The 24,963-nt window shown below is 45.8% G+C and overlaps 1 protein-coding gene across 4 annotated transcripts in view; it reads left to right on the top strand.

Annotated features, from left to right (window-relative positions):
* The window catches only part of LEF1 (lymphoid enhancer binding factor 1), a 116,917-nt gene extending 99,533 nt beyond the window's left edge, over positions 1-17,384 (top strand). For 2 of the 4 annotated variants that reach the window (XM_036920932.2, XM_036920929.2), the window contains 3 exons: positions 2,255-2,303; positions 2,959-2,999; positions 16,481-17,384. In XM_036920932.2, the coding sequence (XP_036776827.1) occupies positions 2,255-2,303; positions 2,959-2,993 (84 nt within the window). In that variant the 3' untranslated portion in view covers positions 2,994-2,999; positions 16,481-17,384. The remainder of the gene's footprint in view (positions 1-2,254; positions 2,304-2,958; positions 3,000-16,480) is intronic. The other 2 variants (XM_036920931.2, XM_036920928.2) reach the window with 1 other exon arrangement.
* The last annotated feature ends 7,579 nt before the right edge of the window (positions 17,385-24,963 follow it).

The following is a 24,963-nucleotide window of genomic DNA, read 5'->3' as shown; positions in this document are numbered from 1 at the left end:
TACTAAGAAGAATTATAATTGTCCCTCTTAAGAAGGGCAAGGACAAAGCCATTAATCAACATAAATTTAATGTGTGCCACTGCTACAGACGGTCCTGTGGGGCTCATGGCTGAGGTCACACATCCCATGCAATGAGCCACCAAAACTTTTCCTGTAACAAGCTCCAAAGAAAAAGTCACTACTGGTGAGGACTTGGAGCTTAAACCTGGGATAGAACTATGATATAGGAAGTAAGAGTCCAGCTGTTTGTTACTTAGGAGCAGCAGCTCTGTTGAACTCCCCTGATTTGTTTGCTTGTTTTAACATCTACCATATGCCAATTGTCAAGAACTGTCTTAAATGCTCTCTGTGATTTTCTAATCCTTATAATAAGTGAGTGGCAGAAATAGTATCATTGCATTTTACAGATGACAGAAATTGAGGGGTCAAGGAGGTTAAGGAGTTTGTCCAAAGCCATGCAGTGGCGAAGCTGCAAGTTATACCCGACTTGGAAATCTAGGCAGTTTCCTTCCTCTGCTATCATAGATTTTATAACTCTGCTATCATATATTTTATAACTTCGACTTGTTCTTGTAACTTTTACTTTTTACCACTTTGACGTTTTCATAAATCAGTAGTGAGATCAGCCAAATATTTGTATTGTTAGAGTTTTAAATTTAGTGCTCAATAACCCGAGTATTATTTTAATGAAAAATATTTTATATTTATAGTACATGAATTTGTTTTTTTGTGTCAGTTGTATTAATACATCCAAACTACTGAGTCTTTTTGTCTTCCGTAAAATGTCCATTCTCTGGAAACACTGGTTTATGCCTAGATCATAGTACAGGTTATTTCACAAAGACAATAGCAGTCCCACACCTCAGGCCACGGGCGCATGTGCTCGGTGGTGCTCTCATGACCAACAGTGGCGAGGGGCTTGGGGACATTGCCCGGGACAGCAGCTGGGAGGAGCCAGGCTATGATGGTGGGGGTGGTGGTGAGGGGCAGAGAGTTTCCTGGGTGACACTGGAGATGAGTGGTGAAGGTCAGTTAGGAGCTAGCAGGAGAAAGGAAGAAGGCTCCAGACACATGAAACAGCCTCCCAGCACTGTCAGAAAACCATAGGAATTCCATTTGAAAGAAAGAGAGTGGGTTTGTGTGAGAAGCATGCTCTCCCTCTGTCTCCTCCCCTCTTCCCAGAGTATTTTTAATCTCAAGGACTCCATTATTTTTGATAGGATAGGCCCTTTTCCAGGGTCACTATTATGTGCAAACTGATTATATCCATACAAACTAATATGTTTGGGAGGATAGTTTCAGCCAATCTTCCAAACCTTTAAAGCCTCAATCGTCAGGTCATGTGACATGAAGAAAAACGATCTTGAGGTACATAAAAATGCATAGTTTTACATATTCACCAATATTCAATATAATCCTAGTTTTTTTAGTTGTTAATGTGGTTATTGCAGCACAGGGGTATATTGAGTGTGATATGTGTTCTGTGACAATTATTTGAAAATGCATCCTAATCCAGGTTGGTCCTTTACTAGTTGAATAAATCAAATATATACTGTGTCTATGCCCTATTACAATTATTTTTTTGAGGGAGAAAGTAATTATGAAGACAAATAAAATTAGCCTACTATAAATGGGACCCAAAATTATAAATTTGTGGTTATTTTGAAATGTGTTTAAGATTGCATATGTATCTGTGTTACTGTGTCTGTTTTAAGAAGCAAGGTCCCTAATTGCCAGAAAAAAGTTCTCCAAGTCACCTTTGGGTTTCTCGGGGTCGGCCTGACCTGAGCGCAGCTATCTTGGGTTCTCTCAGACCTATGCCTGGGGTGCCAGGGGTCCTCAGGTAACATTGTGAACTGCACAGTGGCACTCACAGTAAGGCAGATTGACATTCACCACTGCCAGAAGTGGGTCCTAAGCATGGTGGTTAGTAATAAAGGAACGCTCCTTCAGTAGGCCTTCTGGAAGGGGGCTCTGTGGCCACAGCCCAAGCACATGGTTATGCTAGTGTGTGTGACAAACCACTCCCAGTGTCAGTGCTGAGGATATTAAACTTGGAGCGACAGGCCACCAGGGAGATAAGAATGTATCTTCTCTCTTTCTCTCGCTTTCTGACTGTTTCTAGGTACAGATGGTAGAAAGAGAATGAGGTGTCTCCCTCTCTGTTGGCTGCCTGCCCATACTTTTGTGTCCACATTCACCCGTGTGTTCACAGCATTGTCCCTAACATGACAGTGTGCCTGTCTTCTTCCAGGGTAAGAAAAAGAAGAGGAAGAGAGAGAAGCTACAGGAATCTACATCAGGTAGGTGCCTCGGGACTCAAGTGCCTGCTCACGCTGCTGACGAACGCCTCTTACACTAGCCTGCATCTCTCTACACCCTGCTTTCCTCTGCAGCTGCAGCTGAAGAGTCTTTAACTCTGCTTTTCTTCCTGAAATTCTGTAAGAGTGTTTAAAATACCTTTCTTTTAAATGTGACTAAGTGAAGGTACATCTAAAAACCCCTCTCCCAAACCTGGAATCCTGATGGTCAACTGTGGTGGGTGTTTTTGGTTTCCCTTTTGTTGTCTATGTTCTCTTTGCTTTAACACTTCTGCTTTTTTTCTATTTGTATAACTCCTCACAATAACGGTGTTTATTATGACGCTATAATATGCTACCTTAAATCTCACTGAGAATCTTTTCTGTGGTCTGGGTTTTTTACAACTAGAAAACATGATGACAGGATTTATCTTTCCTGTACATTAATTCAAGGCATCAGTCAGTGAGGTCCTATTTATTTCCCTTTTTTCTTTCATTAAAAATAAGGCCACTACTTGTACTGCACAAATAAAAATGGCTGGTATAAGAACCATGAAAAGTAAAGCAAACAAGTCCACATGATGTTGTAACTACTACGTATTTGGAATGTACAAAAAGCTCTTCAATAAAAATTTGTTAAAGACACAATTTTCTGCAGGTACAGGTCCAAGAATGACAGCTGCCTACATCTGAAACATGGTAAGAATGACCCTCTGGTCCTACTGCTGACGTTAGTTATAAACAGAAGCACTTGCTCATGAATCTTCCTGCTCATACTGATGCCACTCAGCATTGCTCCTCCACAGAGGAAAGCCCACCCATATCAAATCAGTGCTTTAAAAAATATGATGGTTTTTATACCGGCTATGTATTTGCAAATAGTATGTGTTTCTCTCTTCTCTTCTTCCCCATTGCCCTTTTAATCTCTCTCTATCCCCTGTCCCCTAACTCTTCTCAACCACTCTTTGCTGACCAGTGGCAATTCTGCTTGCTTAAAACAACAAACAAAAACCAACAAGCAAAATGCCTTCTTACTTCACAAACCCAGGGCTGCGTGCATTTGAGGAGCCCAGGCCCATTCTAGCCCAGGACTTGGAAGTTTTGCTCTGTAGAGACTTCATCTCAGTTGGGATGATATATAGATATTTAAAAGTAGTATTTATTTCTAATAAGAAAGATGTGCTTATTTTTTCTATTTTAAAAATACGGTGTGGGGACTTAATTAACTGTATTCTGCTATCAAGTTCTTTTCTTTATTGGTAACAATTGCTGGATCTCACTCCGGTATTTATAGGTAGTATTTATTTTATTTCCTTTTACTGTAATTACTTTTGACCACATGACCTCCAGCCCTGGGGTAACCTGGCTACCATATACTGGTCTTTGCTGTGCTTTGAATTCACAGTGTGTCTGCATCTTCTCCCACGGACAGTTCTTCTCAAAAGAGCCACCTTTGATTCTACTGTCTCTAGTGACAGTTCCATGCATTGGGTCCGTCCTGGTCTTCCCGGTCACACTCATCACTACCACAGCCCAGGCTCAGGTGTTCAGACTTCCCACCTGGATTACCGAAAGAGCCTTCAGGTCATTTCCCGCCTCCAGAATTCTCTTCTGCTAATTCATCCTCCATGTTGCTCCTAAAGGGACTTGCTAAAACCCAGATTGACTATGTCACTCTACTTTATTCCTCAGAAACTGAAAAGCACTGTTTTAGTGTACACCACCAATGTAGAGCTATCTACCGTATGCTCACAGTTCTGCTTCTGGTCACTCTTGCTCTCTGCCTGTCCTGGCCTCCAGCTTAGCCCCTACGAGTCCAGTGCTCAGTCCCAACAAAATTATTAGCAAGTCCCCAAAGAGGTGGAGCCACTGCACATGCCGGCCCTGGGGCTGGAAAGACCGCTTCCACTGCCTGAGGAGGGGACAGCTCTGCCCAGTGCTTCCCAGGAGAAGAGTATTAGCCTGCAGATCATCGGGCTCTTGACTAGAACTCGATGACCCCTCCTTAATCTTCTAGAACTTAATTTTGGTACTGAACTTGCAGTGGACTTTCCCAAAGGAGTCTGCAGAAATTAGGGCACTAAATGGATGGGAATTTTAAATCAGCCATTTGGGTGGGCAGTCTGCTTCAGTGTTTAACCTTCATTGTACCCAACTGTAAAACGGGCATGATGACCCCTACCACCTGCAGCGGCTCATTCATCTTAGGCCTGCCTTCTTCCCTCACCCCGAAGACCCCCTCCATCGCCCTCTCATCTGCGAGACTGCTGGTCTTTATTCAGATTCCTCAGGCCCTTCAAATTTCCAACATTGTAGCTTTATGATATCAAAATTCTTCTCGACTAACACTGAGTGGGTCTCTTTCCAAGTGAAAAGAGGGTCAGTCCCTCATAGCGGTAACCTAAAAAAACAAAAAATCTTCCCACAAATGATGTCTGCATTAATTCAACTTGAGGGCCTCCTTGGTGCTGGCCTTGCAGCTGGTTATTCAGAACACAGAGATGGCAATCACAAGCCTGCCCAAAGAAGTTAGGGCGTCACAGAAGTAATTCTAGCAGCAAGCACAGAAGAAGGCTTTTGGGTTTTGTTCGGGGTTTCATTGCTTGCATTTTTTTTTTTTAAAGAATGTTTTCCCTTTTTCTTACTGAATGTGGAGGTATGGACATGTCCTCTAAATGGAAAACCTTCTGAGGTTCACTGTATTGTGGACTGACACTCGCTGGTTCACTCCAACTTCTGTTTGCATCAAAATCTTTACCGTTATTTCTATTAAAAATCATGCAAAGATATATTTCCATACTTTAGTTGGGTATTTGATTTGGTATTTGACTTTGCGTCCCTAATAACATTATATAGTATTTTAGATTAGAGGATTAGGCTAAGTCTATTTTTGTCTTAGAATGTATCCCAAATATCTTTTAAAAATAATATGCTTTCTTGTCACTTGTATTTCCTAAAGGTTAAGTTGTCCCCTCTGCCCTTTCCCAGAAAAACAAAGTGCAAAGTGTATCCCCCACCATAAAAAAGTTCTCATCAGCCACCCAGCAAGGCTCCTGTCTTCTGGGCTCCCCTTCAGAGTCTCTAGTGGTGCTTCCCCCTCTCAGGGTGGGATCAGCCGTGAGGCCTTTGGAGTCACTGTCCTCTGCACTACCCTGTTTTGGAGAGCAAGCCTGGCAGTCAGTCATTGGGTGAGAATTACAGAGCAGAGAGGAGCTCAGATTTGCGTTCATAAAGATTTTAGTATGTTAGGAATGATAATATTCCTATTGTTTCCCCCACCTCTTCCATTGTGTTAGGAACTCGGAAACTTCTATTTGTTCAGTCATTAGTCAGCATCTGCTGAGTACCTTACAAATGCCAGAAAGCATGGTAAGACCTGGAAATGGTGTTGAATGAGCCAAAGAAGGTCCCTGGCTCTTGTAGTGCTTACATAGCTGTGAGAGTAGTTGATGAACAGTAAACTATAAGCTATGATAAAAATAGGGAGCGACTTGGGGAATTTGGACAGTCAGGAAAGGCCCCCCTGAGGAGGTTATGCTCTGTAATAACCAGCTGTTACCCCTGAAAAAGGGAGGGTATTCTGTGTGTGGTTTTGGAGCAGAGCAGTGGCAAAGAAATGAGAGCCGAGGCAGACAGCATCGGTGGCAGGAAAGGCTCAGACCGGGAATGAGGCCACCCAGGCTCTCAGATTAGCTCCCAGGGGCGGCCGGAATGGGCTGGGGCAGGCCGGGGAAAGCCAGGGGGCCTCTGGCTCCTGGGGCCTGACAGAACAGGCTGTGTGCCCTGTGGCCCCGAAAGATCTGCTGAAAGGCCCGACTTCCTGGCCGCTTTCCTCTTCTGTGGCCTGCACTGCCTCCCGGTGTTTATAAAGAGACTCGGGTCTCATAAATTTTCTGATTTGTATTCCTCATTGTATATCTGAGCTATTCTGTATAAGGACTGAAGCAGCTGTATGATCTCAACACAGACTTGTATACAGTGTGGTTGTTCTTCAATTCCTGTATAGATCATCTCCTGCCTCACCTTCTTGCCCCCAGAAGGGGTGCCTCAGAAACACTGCCTCTAGATTTTTGGGGCTTCAGTTCGCCGCTAATGTGATCACAGGGCTTCTTGTTTGCCAGACTAGGGTCACACTGGTGCCGGCTTCACCTTAGAAACAAAGCAAAGACAGATAACATGTTTGCTGAGAAATGATCATGCAAACAGTGTGATATGAAATCTCACATTGCTGGTTTCAGCTCTGAAGGGAAGTTGCTGGGTGGTAGCTAAACCCTCACATCTCTCTTTCCAGTAAGGTAAGGCCAGCGGGACACAGGGCCCAGGAAGGGAGAGGCCGTGATGGCAACGTGAAGAGGTATTCAGAGAGGGTTTATTTCCTGTGTAACAGTGAAACCTAACACTATTTTGGTGTCCTTAAAGGAAATTCCTATCAAATTAGATGTGGAGCTCAAATGTCCATGTATGTAGCTCAACTGCTAGAGAACCCTCAGTACTCTGAACTAGTGGGATGATGAATCACCAGGAAAATAGTCCCACTAGTAAGGAAAAGACTCCTCAGTGAACAAGAAAGCCCTCAAAAGACTTGTATTTCTACCCCTTAAGAGATATATAGGTTTCAGCTAAAGCTGCCATTTGTTTTGGTGGGAAAATGCCACTGCAGTTGCCTCATGCAGCTCAACAGAGAGACTGGCCCATTACAGAAGGTCAGCATACCAAGTTGTGTCCCTGTCTTCTTGTGTTTATACCTTTGCACATTTTAAGAGCGTTTCAAACTGGTTTCACCAGAGTAAATAAATTAGCATAAACCCCGTCTCAACATTTTGCAACAACGTTTAGGATAATTGCAAATGGGATCCATAGACAACATTTCTCCAGGTTGGAGGTGATTCTTTTAAGTGTCTTTTTAAAAAGCCAAATTCACCTTAAGGTTTTTGGACTAACTTGTCACTTGAGGGAAGACTGGCAGCCTCGGGCTTCAAGAAGTGAGACTGTACACATTCTCCTGTGTCCAACTGCAAGGCCAGTATTGTAAATGCCAATCATTTGTTTATTCACTGACACCGTCCAGTAAGAAACTCCTACAAGAACTGCATACCTGCTGAGTGAATGTGCCCATTCCTAGGAGAGTTCCCCATTTAAGAAGATACAGACATACACATGGGTCATTTTAAAGTAATACTGCTGTAAAGGAGATGCATACTGTACACTATGTAAAAGTAAAGAGGACAACTAGTATCTAAATCAAAGTAGATCAAGGAAGGCTTTGTAGAGTAAGCAATACTTTAGCTGTCTAGTCATGAGGAATTCTTGGGTTTGACAGAATAGCTACCAGACTGCTATGACTTTCCAGGGTTTTGTTACATGTTTGCTTTGGAACATGTAACCTCAGGAGTTTGTCAGAAGTCAGATATTACCGTAGAACACTGAACTTCCCTTTCTTCCTGACTTAATCCAGATTCATAAGGAATTAAAGAAGCAAAGAATTAGAATTTTGATAGCTGAGAAATGTAATTTAATCAATTGGTTGGTTAATATTCCCACTGCCTTAAAGTTTTATAAATTGAAAAGATATTCTTATTTTAATGTATTCCTTTGATATAATGTCAAAGACCTAGTTTAAAAGTAGGAACAAGCCATCCTTTAAAAAAAAAAAAACGCTCTGGTTGAATCCACACAGATACACACATAGGCACTCAGATAGTCTCACATGCTGGTTTTGGCTTTGGCATAATACTTATCTTAGGTGCTTGCTAAACTGAGAAATTAAAATGTGTTTTTTACTAAATAAAAACATCAGCCTGTATTTCCCTGGGGCCGAGAGGTGTGTGGGAGTGGTAATTTCTAGACAGTATAGAATGCAATCAGTAACTGTACAGTGCTTGGATTTACATCTTTTAAAAAATTGTTCCTAGTTTTCCATCTGATGGTAAAAGCCTAATGAGGTAATTAAAGTTTGGGGACTTGGGGCCTGTGGGGTCCCTGCAGCCTCCCTACAGAGTGGACACACTGCCAGGACTGGTGATAGGGCTGCGGTCCTGAGGGTCTTCAAGCCCTGCCCTCTTACAGTCAGGTGGCGTTCTAGATGTTTTCAGTGGTCTTGAGAGAAATGTTTATTTCATGTAGTTTTGATGCTCACACTAATGAGCTTGCCACTTTTGACCAACCTTTGCCTTCAATTCTATTTGCACAGGTGCAAATGTAGTCAGCCACGTCAAGTATTGTAAGTCTCTGGGTGTTCGCTTCTGAGTTGGCATGTCTAATTTGAAAACAAAGCCAAACTCCTACAAAATAATAAAGTTGGAAGCAGCTAGAGAAATCTTAAGGCTTATCCAAAGTCTCAAAGTAAAAATTAAAGCTTAGACAATGATAAAGTAAAAAAATGACACCCTATTTTCCATTCTTCATCTTTTGTCACTTGCTTAGGCACCAAGTGTGTCAGGCACTTAGGAAGACCTGGCCTAGAACTGTCACTAAACTAGCAGGAGATGCAGGGTGGTAAGGGACTGGTGTGGACAGAGCCTAAAATTGGAGGTGGGTGCTGTCAGATCAGGGGAACCCAGGTACTGCTCAGCAGCTGTGGCGGTTTGTGGCTGTGCAGCCTGCGCTGTGCCCCAGTCAGCATTTCCTGGACCTGCACGCTGCTCAGCCATCCCAGAGTGCTCTTGAATGGAAGCCCAGCCCAGCAGGGGACCTTCCACCTGACATTTTGTGAGGTGGTTAGATCCTGATGAAAACAGCTGCTGGGGGGTCATTTGTCCATTACTCCACCTAGGAAATGGAGGTCTTGGTGGCCTGGAGAGGTTCATGGGCATGTTTCTGGCTGAGGTGGTGGCCTCCCTGTGTCTTCCCTCTGATGTCTGTCCACAAATCCCTGATTAACTTGTCATGGATTAGAAAAGTTATATAGAATTCACAAGGCAACGCTTAACTATGCTGTTCCTAGTAGGGACTCTGTAGTAAGAACATTGAATAAGGAAGATTCAGACCTTGGACAGTCAGGGCAGGCGTGGTCACATCCTGCTCAGTAGAGACGGCTACGTAATGTCACTGTGTGGCTAGGTAAATTGTGTGTGGAATGCAGGTTTTCAAATTCTGACTGTTGTTCAGGGTGCCTTATGGGAACTCTTAGGAGCCTTTTGATCACAAGGAGCAGAAACAAACACGCCAGCTTGAGGAGAATGGGGAAATCTATTTTAAGGCTAGAGGAGCATCTTGCAGAAGCCAAAGGCTAAAGTGCAGTGGGGCCAAGGAGATACTGGGAGATGGCCTTGGAAAGCTGTCTCGGTGATTTTCCTGCCTCTCATGTCTATACATCCCCAAAAACTGCTTCCTTCTGACATGCAGATGGACTTCCTCGATTCTTTGACCAACATGTCCACAGCTCCCATACCTAACATGCCATTACAGATCAGTCCCCCAGAGAAGAGATGAGTCTTTCAAATTCTAGGAAGGGACTCCAGCCCAGCTTGGGTCAGACTTCTACCCCAGTCCATAACCACCTCTGGCCAGAGATGGTCCCACAGTGCACAACGGCCGCCAGGGGCCACTGCTCCCACCTTGGGTATGTGAGAGTTGGGACGGTCAACAGGGGAGCTGAGTGCCATCCCAGCAGGGGCCCATCACAGCTCACTGGTAAGCTGATGGCTGGGTCTGTCACAGTAGCAGACAGGCGATTTTATCTGGACAGCTGTGCAGTAGTGAAGAAATTGGGAGAGGGTCACACATATGGTGAGAGCTTTTAAAACCTCTGCCATGCTGCAATATACTGTCCCGCAATTCCTTTTCCCTCCTTAATGGTCAAAAACAGCTAGAACTGTGTTTAAGTTGCCTTCGGAAACAGGGAACTGGACTCTTGGCCACCAGGCCAATCACATACCATTAGAAAAATAATACAGGCAGAGAAGTATGAGGCTCCTTAAAACCCTTTCAAGACACATAATGTTTAGTATTGTTCACAAAAGCCCATGAAATTGAATTAAGACCAGTGCATCTAAGAACAGTTTATAGAATAAAAAAATATTTTGGACACAGGGCTTAATAGAATGTTTTTCTCACTGAGTGTCTGGAACTGTCGAGGAAATGAGCCCTTCTGGATAATGGAGCTTCCTGAAGAACTCTAAGTTTACCTCTTTAAGCATCAAAAAACATACTCGCTTAGTTCAACTCTTAAGTACAACCTCTGTCTTCAACAGAGTACATGGAAATTAATGTAAATATTTGTTAATATCTTGTGTTGTTATTCTACAGTGCAGGTAATATAGCATATAGTGTATGCTAACTAGGAATTGATACTGTTTGCCACATTGCTAAATGACCCCAAATAATGTGGGCTGTTTAAAAATGTGGTCTTTGTAATTTTTTTGTCTAACGTTTCTGTCTGGGACCTCACCCTCCCTAAAGTCATATGTCCCTCAGATCTGTTGTGTGGGTTTGGGAATCAAAAAACAAAGCTTATTTGAATAATCTGTAAACTGAAAATAAGTGGGGTTTGAGCTGGGGCATGGCAGGTGCTGTCACAAGGAAGGTAAAACGTGCTATTTTCATGCATGGATTTCTCCATGGTCCTGGGATAGCTTGAGGCTTTTCACTTCTTTTCCTCAGCTGTATTCTTTAGAATTGAAGCTGCCAGGTAACTGAGATCAGATGAGTGAGGTCCTAAAACTGTCTGTGAGCTTTAGCAAAGCCACTTTATTTTGACAGAATGAGAGAAAAATGAAAGCATTTCAACAATATTGCTCCCCTATATGCTTAAGTTTTAATTCATATCCAACCTGAAACTTTCTAAATTAAGTACCTGCTTTGAGAATGTAAAAAAATTTTTTTGCTGCTCTCTTGGGATTACTTGTCTGTTGTGTTTCTGGAGACATTCTGTTTCATAAGAGATAATTTATAATTCCTAAGAGGTCTTTTTGCAGCATTCTCTACTGGTCTTAATTTCCCACCAGAAGTTTTGTAAATAGTATGAATTTTGCTTACTATTCCTAACATCCCATGTGAAGTTGGAACAGCACAAATGGGACTAACATTCCTGGACCACCTGTTGGGTCCTAGGCACTCTAGTAGATGCCTGTACATGTGCCACCTCATCCTGTTGTCATGGCAGTGCTGTAGGGGGCAGATCTCTGCCCCAGGTGAGGGGTAAGAAAACACCAGCGACCTGTCCAGGGCTGCATGGCTGGTGTGTGGCACGTCAGGGTCACATTTGGATCTTTCTGTCTTTAGCTCCAAGTCTCCCTCTGCTGCAGTTAACTACTACCTATTGTGCCCTTTCAGATACCAGGCTCTTGGCAAGCTCACACTTACATTATCTCCTTTCATCCCCTCAACACACTTTATGAGGTATAGTAACTTGTTATTTCCATTTTTCAGATGAGGAAATGGGTTTGAGATATTCAAGTGACTTGCCCAAGATAACCTAGACAGTATGATGGAACCAGGCCTCCCACCCACGCCAGGAATAGCTGTCCTCAGAGCTGTGCTCTGAACCACATTACTACTTCCCTATGCCCGTAAACTTACACACAAGTACAGATGTAACTGGAAATTCTTGGTTTGAAAAAAACAAGTGTGTCCTGGTCCTTTCTCTTCATTTTTACATGCAGTTAGCACCTGCGGTGTGGGGAACTTAGAGAAATGGGAACTGGATAAAGAACCTGCAGGTAGGTGGCTGATGGGGTTCTCCATATTACTGTCCTCCTCAGCTGCTTCTATTTATAGAACTAACATGGAGTTTTGAGCCTCTCTTATTCCAAACTTTCCTCAAGAATATTTCTGAAGTGTGTCCAGAGGTGTCAAGGGTCTAGTGGGTAAGACTTGTCTGGAAGACCCGGGACAAGCGATGCCTGTCCTCCCAGAGGAGACACACAGGGCTGATCAGGAATGGAGGCCAATAGCTGCAGACAGAAACCAGGACCAGCCCTGGCACAGCTGGTAGTCCTCAGAGGCCTGTTTCAGTCATTTCAGCGTGGCCGGCGTCTGCTTTCACCAATCATGATTCCCTCTGAATACCTCAGGGGAAGAAACCGCACAGATTGAGTCACCCTGCCGGGGACCCAGGCACAGGGCCAGCGACCCGTGATGGCAGCGACCACCTGCTGCGCTAGGCCCTGAGAGCGGCCTTGCTGCAGCACCAATGACCAGGGCACTGGGCTCCCTCCGGAAGCAGATAGCTCTGTGCTGACCTTGCTAACCACGCATCAGCATTGTTCCTTTTTCTCGAATACTGAGTAGTGTTTACTTTCAAAGAAATTAAGTTGGCTTTTGTAGGGTATACTTTCAATCTTAGAGACTTAAATTTTAAAGTTAATTTCTTAATGTCTTTTGTTCTCCTTATGATCCTGCTTTCAAATAGAGCATAATGTCTTGGGGTGGGCAGGGGTCTAGTTGTAGACCACCACCACAGTGATAAAGGTGTTGCTGATGAGCAGTGGACGGGTGGATGGAAGGTAGGCAGGAGAGAAGAAAATGAATGATAATTTATCTCCAAGGCATGATGGAGAGAACATTTGTTAAGGGCTCACAAGCTAACCCTGCCACCTGTAAGTGGTTTAGCCTCATATAGCCCCCATTTCCTTTGTTAAATGGGCAGAACTACCATTACATGACATTGTATATATAAAGTGCATTATCCCGGTGCCTGGCGCACTGGTGCTCAGCGGACATTGTGTTTCCTCATTCCCCCTCACCACCTTCTTGCAGACAAGGCTACCTTGAAGTCAAAGCCATGGCCCACATGGAACCAGGAGGCCTGGGAATGCTAGGGGTCACCTCAGACCAGTTATTTAATGCCTCAGTCTCCTCTGAAACGGCAGAGCCAGACTAGCTCTGTCCCACTGCTTCCTCCTCTAGAAGTCTGCCACTCTCCTCGTACTGGGACAGTGTGCAGCAGAAGAGTTTGCACCCCAAAATAACAGGCTTTTGTCAGTTTGCCCTGAGGCAAGGCAGAACAACTTGGGCAGTTGGCACGGGTGTGGGGAGTGCTGCTGGGAAGCAGTTTATGCAGTTAGCCTTTGCCTGGATTCACCTATCAGCATTGACCTGATACTCTCTCCCCAAATCCCATGTCAAAACAAAGAACATTTTAAAGTTCCTGCTTCTTAGTAACACTGGGGATGGGGAGGAAGGACCTTTAATCCCATCCCATCTTGGGCTCCTCACCATTTTTGAACCAGGAAGTAATAGTACATGATACAGGGGCGGGGGGTTTGGGGTGGGGGTGTTGGTCTTTACGTGTGGCTCCTGCAGACCTGCTCTGCTGCTGAGCTGCCCCAGTGAGTCCTGGGTTGCATGGGCCCTCTCTCTTCCTCAGCTACACTGGGAACTTCCTTGACCTCTGCTGCCAGAGGACAGCCTGGGCAAGGGGACTGGGGCGCTCAGCTGCCAACAGAATATTTTATTTGTTCTTTTGAAGAAGGAATTTTCCCCCTTTCCTTCTGTGTACTTTTGCATCCAGGCCTAGAAATTCTTGGCGCCTCAGAATTAGGGCTATTTACCTCCCAGAACCAGGTCCATCCTTGAAATTTTCAGATTTCCCTTTATCACTTGGGTTCTTAATAAGGGGCCCTGCCCATTTGTGTTCCTGGTTCCATTTGATTAGTGGGATATTTTGTCAAGATTGAAGTTTGGTCCAGGAGAGCCTCAGGATTTCAGCTGCATGGTGAGGGGCAGCACCAAAGTCTCCACTGCTAAACAGTCTGGCCGTCCCCCCGGTGGTGCCCAGAGGGGCCCAGCTTACTGCACACAGGGCGCCCCACACCCTTTGTAGCAGGAGCAGTAACTGGGGGCTTGGATCGCACCGGCTTCACTAGCGGGTTGGGTCGCGGGGCTCGCCTCGCCTCGCCTGGCCCAGCCACAGCCCCCCAGCAAAGCCTTAGATGTGGGAAGTCTCCAGTCTCCGAAGCCTCATGCCTGTGGTTTCTCGAAAAGAATTTTAATTGGACTTGTTTTATGTCTGTAAAGGAATACTTGTAAGGCTCTCATTTCCCTCATTTGGAGGTAAGACTTGGTCTGCTCTGACAACCCTGTATTTAAAAGGAGCAACCGGATTCAGTTTGCAGTATTTGACAGAATTTCTTTGCCAATTTGTTTAAGTACTGGTCACACCACTAGGAGAGCATCCTGGATGGGGATGAGTCCCTTTTTGGCCGGCAGTTGTACAGAGGATCTCTGAAACGGACTTCTCGGGTTTGTCAGACAGTGAGAAATGTGGCTATGGAAAGAAATGGCTTTATTAGGAGAGAGCAACGTCTTATCCTTGTAAATAGCCCCAAGTTTGTTTTAATAATTATGTTACTGTGCCCAGCTCAGGATGGGAGGAGAAGAAGGCATTTTGGGGTGAGGGGAGGAGCGGAGAGCATGGTCGGTGAGCCGCAGCGCTGGGTGTGAGACCGGAGGTGTCGGGCCCCGCGCGGGAGTGGGGACCGGGGCGGCCCGCGGAGGTTGTCCTGGCCGCAGGACCCCGGGGCCAGCCTGCAGCTGGGCCGGGGAAGGCTGTCTCCAGTAGCAGGCACTCCTCGCTGCTCAGGGCCAGTCGGTTCTGAATCGCAGCCCTTGCGTCCTGCTGCTGTGAGCTCCGAGCGCAGGGCTGCAACGCCGTGTGCGTCCCCAGGAGGAGCAGCCTGGACCAGCCCGTGCAGAAGCCGCGCTGCAGACTCGCAGGGGGGTAGGCACGTGGGAAGCACCTTCACCGTCCAGACTCTGTTCCTTTCTCCTGGGAAAGGTAGGGGCCTTCAGAGCAGTGCGATCCTCCGGTGTGAAGGATCTCTACTTAATTTTTTAAAACCACAGTGAGTGGGTGATTTCCTGTTAAATGGGGAGAGGTTAATTTTGTGGAAGAATAGAAATTGGAATAGTCATTGAAGACCACCTCAGGTGCCAACACTCTGTGGGTGACTTCTTGTTTTTGTTCTGTTTTGTTTCTTCAGTAGTTACGCAGATACACAGTCTCTTCAGAGTCCAGCTTGTGTTAGGGGCCGGCGCAGGTGGTAGCGTGGTATGACCAGCCTTGGCTAACAGCGGCCGCTAGCCGGGCCCACCGGGCTCACCGCCTGCGCGCGGAGCTGGTCCTCCCGCAGCCCTGGCACTGCCGGGCTCGCCTGCCCATTCGCACACCACTTCCTCTCGTGAGCAGCACTTTGTGGACTGTCACTTGCCATCCAGAGCTTAGTTGTCATTCTTAAACTATTTCAAAGCTTCCTCTTCTCCTCTAATGTCTCTTTCCACTCACTTAAATAAAAACATAAAGGAATCCGGTATTATTTAGAATTAGTTTTTTAAAGGAAACTTCTACTCGTAACAAGGACCCCACAAGCTCAGAGCTGGGGTTCATCTGAAGCCCTCAGGCATCCAGGTGGGGGTAGGTGGCTTCTGGCAGCCCTGCAGCTGCACGAGGCAGCTGCAATCTGAGTGGAGACCTGAGCTTCGGGTGCCTCACTTTCCCTTTGTCGCTGTCTCATCTTGTTACAGTGTTAGATTTTATTTTCAATCACTTCAAAAAATCTTTAGGTCATTAAAGCTTTTGGGAGTTGCTGATAACTTACAAAAAGGAGAATCCCCAATATCTGACAATTAGTTAAATACTTGTGGAGTGTACATCCCAGGGGTAACAGGAGGGAAGGTAATTATTATGAAGGAAAAATACCTTGAGAATTATAGTCTTTGGGGAAAATGGAGAGGCACCTCAGACTGGATATGAGTGACCAGAGCACATCCCTGCTTGCATGGGCTGCTGTGGGAGTGGTTGGTGGGCTCAGTCCTGGGTAAGGTCGTACAGGGGCTCTGCACATGGGCTGAACAGACTGACACTTCAGAATGACAGGTCTTCCTCTGGTGTGCCGTTCCGTCATGTTTGGCCATCCCATCCTGGTAGTTGGCAGACTGGTGTTTTTATTTTTAACCACGACCCAAAGTATTAAATGTATCTCACATCCCAGGATGTATATATGTACATACACGTGGAACCAAAACAAACATTTCAATAAAGTGCACCTACTCTCACTCTCTGCTGCAGTCTCAGGGTTCGGGCTACCATAGGGCAGTCCTTTTAAGCCACTGCCAAATAACAAAGCAGATTAACTAAGTGCAAGTATCTTAAGACATGTGCTGTATGCAGAAGAGGTAAAAATCATTTAAAAGCCTGTGGCAAAGTCACATTAACAGCATGTTATTCGTTCCTTCTTGAGGTGGAAAACGAAGCACATTCCCAACATGCAAAGCCAAGACGGTGGCCCCGGGACCTCTTCTGGAGATGGAAGCTTGTTGAAAACCGAGACTGTCTCCAGGGTTGCCCAGTCGACTCCAAGGAGAATCGACACCAACTTCACCCTGAGGTCACTGCTAAAGACCCTGATCCCTAAAGACAATCACTGCCAAACCCCCTTCATCTATTGCTAAGAGCCGAGTTCCAAAATAAAGCATAGAAGGTTTTGTCAAAGAAAATAAAAAAGCACATGAGAATGCTAGCAGGCCCCAGGGTGGCTGAGCAGCTCTCCTCTCCTCCTCTCTGCTGGGCACGTCCCAGGGCATCTCGCATCCAGACCTGTAATCTGCAGGCGAGGACAGTAACTCGGCTCCTCAGGCTCCTGTGAGCCTCGGAGCCAGCAGCCAGCGCACCATCAGCACCCCCAGGGGGCACTCGGGGAAGAGTTCCCTCTTTCTGTCTCCACATTTCTTTCTCCTTTCTCCCAAAGCTTTTATTTAACAGTGCAAAAGGATCAATCTTATGTATGCTTTTTTATTTTAAACTTGAATTTTTTTTAATTTACACTTTTTAGTTTTAACCTTCTTGTATATTTTGCTAGCTATGAGCTTTTAAGTAAAATTTAAAGACCTGGAAAAGTCTGAAATAAAAATGAAATGAAAAGAAGCCTTCTTTTCTTGAGCAGTATGTTGTCTGATAAGTGGCTTCTCTGTGAATTACCTGTAACAAATAGTGGCCTCTCCATTTTTGTAAGGTGTTTGATAGAGCTAAATAAATGTAACAGCCAAATCCACTCTGTTGGTAGCAGTCGGCAGTCTGATTTCATTTTTGTTTTTCTTCTGATCTCTTTTTTTAAATAGTAAACCGTAACAGATACTTTCCACAAACCAGTCTGCAGTGAATCTTCATTTCTTTCCTTCTCACCCCCTTGTTGTAAAAAGCCCAGCACTTGAATTGTTATTACTTTAAATGTTCTGTATTTGTATCTTTTTATTAGCCTGTTAGTGGAATTTTATGCCAGTTGTTAAAATAAGCATTGATGTACCCATTTTTTTAAAAACAGCAAGGCACAGCCTTTGCCCAAACCTGTCATCTAACATTTGTCATTCCAGTTTGAATTACGTGCTGAGCATTTTTTAAAAGAAGCTTTGTAATAAAACATTTTTTAAAAGTGTTATTTTTTTAAAGAGTGATGTTTCTGGGGATCCAGAGTTGATAATGCTGAACTGACGCCATAGGCCAGGCCAGAGCCAGTCTGTCCACATCAGGGGGCTGCTGCCATCCAGGGGGCTCCAGGAACAGGCAGGCCCACACCTTCTGTAAAGAGGCACCTTCCCCTGTCAATCCTCAAAGCACTGGTCTGTCCTGGGCCCCACCTCCTCCTCTCCCAGGACAGAGACAAATCAGGGCCACAGGGAAGAGTGTCACCACGAGTCAGATGGGAGGGACTCTCCCCCTTCCCGAGCACCTCAAACACCCTCGTCTTTGTTGCTCACCGGTTCGCAAACAGGGCTCCCCCAAAAAGGTTGTCCGCATGCTGAAGCAAGGCTTTAACTCCCTCTTATCTCCCCAAAGTCAACATTTTCCCAATTTTGAGTTTGTATTCCACAATTCTCCCCTAAACTTTTGTTATACTAGTATATATAAGTTGGTATCTGAGCTAGCAAAAACTACATTTTAAGTTTAAACATCAATATTTCATGGTTTTCCATCCCTTAAGCTAGTTTGGGAACCACTGATACCACTGGTATAACTTAAAATCCTTTGCTGAAATTCTAGTTCTGTTGTTTTCCGACCTTCAATGCAGCTGGGGAACAGCTGGCTACCACACTTGTAATAACCCTCTGCATACTGTACTTGAAGATCGCCATTAAATAACCCCTCAAATTTCTATTCTCCAGGCTAAATAATCCCAATTCCTTGAACCTTTCATCATCAGCCCTTTAATCATTTTCATTAACATCCTCTGGAACCTCTCCAATTCCCCTTCATTTAGTCCTAAACTTGAACCAGAGGAAATGTCTATTATGTTCAGGAGATCTAGCTATTATAAAGCTTGCATGTTCATTTGAAAATTATCTGAATTTATTTAATGTATGTAAACCAAAGAGTCAAACCTGTCTAAAGCTGTCACCATGCTCTTTGTGAGAGTTAACTAGAAAATTCACCAAAATGGTGTAGGAGGTAATATTTAAATGTTAACCTTTTTGGAAGAAAAAGTTATGAACACATTGATGGAACACATTCTGGATCTTAGAAACAATAGTCTAAGTCTGTTCAGCAAATAGAGAGCAAGGCTATAAAGCTGAGACAGCCTTGCCGAAGCTGGCTCAAGTCCTCTCTCCTCGATTCCTCCTCCTACATTTTTATGACACAAAAAATGAGTGAAGAATGTTGAAGAAATGGGTTGGTTGTTTGGATCATCTTAGCTAGTTGTTCCTTCCACAAATTGGTTCTCCCCTAGTTTGCTGTATTTCTTCCAGGACAGCTTTTCCCAAGTAACTTTCACATCACAGCATGGTGCTCATTCCTGGACCATTCTGCCCAAATCCTGCTTTTCGCAGGCAGCAGTGCTGGGGAAGGGAGGTCCAGAGTTGCCCAGAGATACGGACCAAGGGAAGCCCTCCTGGGCGTCTGCAAGCAGAGAGACGCTCCTCCAGCAGCTGCTGCTGTTTTATCTGGGAGCATTTTTGGCTCCCTTCCCTGCAAGTTCAGAGCTGAACTGTATACCAAGAGAGGGAGGCTGGGTGGGCCTTCCTTCAGGGGGCCTTTCTCTGAGGTCCCAGCTGGTCCACCGGCCCTACAAATGGGTGTTTCCCCTGGGTTTTAGTTTGGTTGCTAGGGCTGCTGGTTGTCTGATGGGGCTCTTTGAATGGTTTCACAACTACAGCTGTCCCAAGCACAGCAATTTTTTCCTCTATCATTTGTTCTATGGATGCAACAATATGGAAACCTCTAATCAGGGGCCTGTGAGCAATAACAAGATGTCTGTGTGGCTTTCCTCCTAAAGGAGAAAAGCCATGAGGGAGTAATGCATGGTTCTGACAGAAAAGAGGAACTTAAATTCCTCATGACAGAGTAGCTGTTCTACAAATTACATTTACTACTTCTGCCCCAGAAGGCACCCTTTCACTCATGGAAACCTGGGGAATTTTAAAAGCTGCCCTGTGAAACCTAAATTTTAGTTTTGATAAGGGGTTAATATCCAAAATATATAAAGAATTCATGCAACTCAATAGAAAAAAAACAAACCAATTAAAAATATGGGCAGAGGATCTGACATTTTTCTACTGAAGACATACAGATGGCTAGTAGGTCCATCAAAGATGCTCCATTTCACTAATCATCAGGGAAATGCAAGTCAAACCCACAATATCACCTCACACTGGTCAGCACGGTCACCAACCAAAAGACAACTGTTGGTGAGGATGTAGTGAAAAGGGAACCCTCCTGCGCTGTTGGTGCGAATACATTGGTGCAGCCACTATGGGAAACAGTATGGAGTTTCATCAAAAAATAAAAAAAAAAATACTGTATGATTCAGCAATTCCATCTGTGGGTATTTACCCGAAGAAAATGAAAACAGTAAAACATGAAAAGATATATCCATCTCCATGTTCACTGTAGTGTTATTTACAATAACAAGATATGGAAACAACCTAAGTGTTCAACAAATGGATAAAGAAAATGATGTATACGTGTATATACACATACACACACATGCAGAGGAATATTACTCAGCCATGAGAAAAATAGGAAGTCTTGGTATTTGAAACAACAGGGATGGACCTTGAGGGCAGTATGCTAAATGAAATAAGACAGAGAAAGACAAATACTGTATGGTCTTACTTTTTCTTTGGACTCTAAAAGAAACACCCTGAACTCTGCTACAGAGAACAGACTGGAGGTTGCCAGAGGCTTGGGGGGAGCAGGAATGGGGAGGTGGACAAAAGGAATAAAAGGGGTCAAAAGCTACAAACTGCCAGTTGTACAGTAAGTCCATCCTGGAGGTGCAATGTACAACATGGGTGGCATAATAAATATGATTAATAATACTAACTTAAGTAAATATAGTTAATAATACTGTTGCATATTTGAAAGTTGCTTACATCATAAAAGTTTTCATCACAAGAAAAAGAATTGTGTGTTCTCAGATATTAACTATTGTGGCGGTCATTTTGCAATATATACAAATCATTATGTAGTACACCTAAAACTTATCTGTGAATTGTACCTCAAAAAAAAAGAAAGAATCCTAACTTCTAGGAATATACATATATGAAAATTTGACTGCTTTTTAGCAGGAACAGTTGAGTGCAGGTAAGCATCTTACTACTAATAGAAAGCTGTGGTTCTAAATGCTGCATAAGTGTATCATGGAAAAAATAAGATCACTGGTGGTATGGCCGTCACTTAGTGGACACCAGTTTGGAAGCTGCTACTCTACACTGCAACTCTCAGGGGAAACCTCTGTGCTCTTACTCTGCAGCTAGGAGTGGTTCTGAGGGAGCAAAGAAGCACCATGGGCTGCTATGTAAAATCAACATAACTAGCATGAATCAACCTAAACTAGAACTTTATATGTGTTAGATAATATAAAGTAAGTTTTAGTAAAGCTTGAAGTACTCAAGCGAGAACTGGCTGTTTACTTACTTGCCTTTGTTGAAGAAATAATGCTAATATTGTTTATCATCAATAGTATCGTGGCCACTGTACACCAGTACCTCATGATGGATGCACTCATCCAGTGCCTTCTTCCCAAGCACCAGCCAGCCGGCCATGCTGAAGTAACTACAAGTAGGTTTACTGTTTGTAAGACTGGTCACTCAGCATTTGCTATAGTGTACAAGCCTCCTCCTCCCCAAGTAGTAATATAGACTTTAAAATTAAACAGGTTCCTCTATTGGGAAGGAGGCATGGTGGAGCAAGCCCAGGCATGGAGTCGCATGGAGCTGGACCACATCCGCTTCCGCCACTGGTGGGGGCCACGCCCTGAACGCCCCGAGCACACCTCCCCGTGGGCGAAACGGGGCTTTCACTGACGGCCACCAAGTACGGTGAGCGGTAAGCAAGGGAGACACCGGCACATAGGGAAAGACTAATAAATGAATTTTCCCTTAAACTGTCTTATAGTTTGTTATTAAACATGATTTTTTTCTTCAGTGTAAAAATATTTTGTTTTTGGATTACCTACAGCCATAGCACATAGATTTCTTCTGCCCATGGAAGCAGTTGGTAACCAGGACTAACCAATGTCTTGGATCAAAGATCGAGGAAATGCTTATACAAAAGGGAGCAGAGTCTGGATTTTATTGATCATCTGCACTGATAGGTTCATGAAATGTTTTTCTTAAAATATAATAGCTTGAGATGAAACCAGCTAAGTTAAAATTTTTATCTCTACTACATATATGAGAGAAATTGGTAGAAAACTTTATCATTTGACAGATGGAATGAGACCCCTGCATGTAAACAGACTTAATCACACAACCTTTTCTCTTTATAGTCGCAATGGAATTTGTACAGTAAGCTTCTTTCCGTGGTCTTTAAACGTAACTCAGAATTTGAACTCAGTGGAACCCAGTGAATTATGTTCTATGCTGTAGTATTTTCTCCCATCAGGAAGAAGGCATGAAGCAACCAAAGTAAAATGGAGCCCCCCAAATTTGTTGCACAGTCCTTTCAAAGTTCGTTCAGATACCCACTGCTCAACTGGAGAAAGGTAACACACGGTTTTAAAATCTAGCTTGCCCTCCATGCCCAGCTCGAGAGCCGCCCTTCAGTGCTCCCAAGGCGAGACCTGACAGAAGCCCAGCGGTGCCTGCTGGACAGTCTCATGTTTCCCAAATGCTGGCATCTGGCACTGCTGGGCCTGCTCCAGTTCCACGTTCCTCCAGGCTGCCCTTGAAAAAACTGGCCCATTTTCATGAGCTTTCACCCTGAATGTGACATGTTTAATATGTGGCCACTCCAGCTTTTATTCTGAAACTTTTAAGACAGTGGTTGCTATTCTCTCTTCAGTCTTTGCATCCTAGAAATGTCTCTCGGGATGCAAGGGTGGGGAATTTCAAGTGGTGATCAGAAGCAAGGGGTGCAGGTCACAGAGAGGCTGTGGTGGGCCGGAGCGGCAGGGCGCTGAGAACAGAAGGCCCCTGAATGAGACAGCGGCCCCCCACCGCCTCCCAGCACTGGGGCTTAGCTGTGATTGCAGGAGAACACTAGACACTAGTCAACCCGGATAACAAAAGACTTAACCCGGAGGAAGGACAAGAGAAAATTGACGCGTTAACACCCTTACCATAGGTCAGTGACTTAAGAACACTGCGCCAGCGGACAGATCGACCGTGAGGCCAAAGGGCTGCGACTCTCTCTACACGAGCGCGCGCGCCCTCTGTTCACAGGCCAGGAGCGTGTGGGTAAGTTCAAGGTTCCTGCTGCCGCAGGACCACCCCTCAGCCAGCCCACTGCCGCCGGCTCCGGACGCTGAAATCCGCCTTCCCTAGGGCGCCCCCCACAATGCCCCGGGCTCCGGGACAAGGCTCTCGGGGCTCAGACTTGCACGCCGCCGGGCCGAAGGCTGCCTCCAAGCCGACTTCCTCCCCGCGCTGGGTGGGCGGCTTGTGCCTCCCGTCGGCTCCACCTGGTGTTGCGGAGTCAGGCGGCTGTTTGTGAGGAAGTAGCTGGGGGCAGAATTCTTAACCTAGGAGGATTTCCCTCTAATACCCGCTTGCCTAGGCACAGGTGGCCTTTTCCGCGGACCTGCGGCCTGGGGGCCCGCGCGTCGCCGCGCCGGCCCGGCCCGCACACGGCGCCTGGAGGTCTCCGTTTCCCAGTGTCCACGTACCGCCACCTCCCGAAATCCGCGGGTTAGGAGAGTATTGGGCACGGCGCTCCTGGGTACTTGCTTTCTCCCCAGGTTCTTAAATCATCCAGTGTATTGCCCAGAAAATGTAACCTACCCGTGCAGCAGCCGCCTCCCCGGCTCACTGGCGGCAGCCCGGCCGCTCCTTTTGCGGACCAGCCCGACCAGCGCCTCCGGAGGCTCGCCACGGCCCTCCCGGCAGCAGCGGGCAGCGCGGGCCCAACGGGCCCTTACCGTCTAAGACTTTCACAGGATGGGACCGATCCCCAGCTTCGGCCTGCTGCCGCGTGTGCGAACTGTTTGGGCCTTGGGGAAGCCTGGAGGTTTTCAGAACCGCGCTTCCTTCTCAACCGGGCAGAGGCGGGAGGTGGGTCCCACCTAGCCTATTACTGGCAGCGGAGTGCTCAACACCTGATACCCATCATCTCATGAGGGGCTCCACAAACCTAAGGGTCAGGTACCACTCTTCTGCCCATTCTACCAGATTTATCCAGAAAACGGATAGTCCGCAGTTACACAGTGTGGGGAAGTTGGGGTTCCTATGGCCAGGATCCTCACTGAACTTAAACCACCTGATGATGTAACTGGCCTGTTGCTGGGCTGCCGCTTCCACATCTGTAGGCAATATGCTATTATTGTGCTATATAGAGAGCTCGGGCCAGTGCTCTGCGTGGAGGTAGGGATGCTGGTGCTCGGACCTACCTCCGGAAAACAAGCCAGGTAATAAACCCTTTCACCCCAAGAACGTTTTGCTGTCGATTCTTTGGTCACACTGAATCCATAGCGAACTTGCCTGGGGATGAAACCCATTGGCAAGACAATTGGCAAAAGTCGGCAGGGTTCACTGTTGACCAAGGGAAAAGACATGCTGCCCTTATGAGAGGGCTGCTTCAGCGGGCTGCCCCCGTGAATGGGGAAACAGCGGATCGTCCCCCAGTGGGTATGTGGCCTGAGGTGGCTTGCCTCCTAGAGGACTGGGCTCCACCCCAGGACTGGAGGCAAGTGGAGGTGACACCTGAGGCAGTAGGGGTGGCCCTTGGTATGGTAAGAAGATCCTTTGAGAAGCAGAGTGCCCGGGAGGCAGCGGGGACTATGGGTTGGCTGCTTCTCACAGTCTTACAAAGGTCTACAGAGGAGACCCAAGGAACGGTGGCGCAAAAACGCGAGCTGCAGACTTCAGTAGATTCCCTGAGGAGGGAAGTGACATTGTTGCAAGGGCAGCACAAGAATGTGAGCTGCAAACCTCTGTGGACTCCGAGGAAGGAGATGGCCTGGATGTGGGAGGAGGTAGCACGAGAGCACCGGCAGCAAGGTGCCATTGGAGATGAGAAGGCAGCGCTGACAGGTGTTCTGAAGGAGGAAGAGGCCATCAAGGAAAAGGACAAACTCCTGAGGGACACACAGGTGGAGGTGGCACAAGAACAGCTGCGAAGCATTGAGCTAAAGGTAAGAGAGCCTCTGAAAACTGAGCTAGCATTGCTGCAAGGCACAGTAGAAAAGGTAAAGGTTGTAGCAGAGGAGGCCCTCGGGAGAGGGGAGAGAAAGGTGCCATCAGCCCCAGAAATGGAGGAGCTGGGAAAGGATGAAGGGGTGTTGCCGGAGGC

The sequence above is a fragment of the Manis pentadactyla genome, chromosome 5 (genome assembly GCF_030020395.1).
Source record: "Manis pentadactyla isolate mManPen7 chromosome 5, mManPen7.hap1, whole genome shotgun sequence".
NCBI lineage: Eukaryota > Metazoa > Chordata > Mammalia > Pholidota > Manidae > Manis > Manis pentadactyla.
The sequence above is the reverse complement of the archived record's forward strand: the minus strand, read 5'-3'. Positions and strand labels throughout refer to the sequence as shown.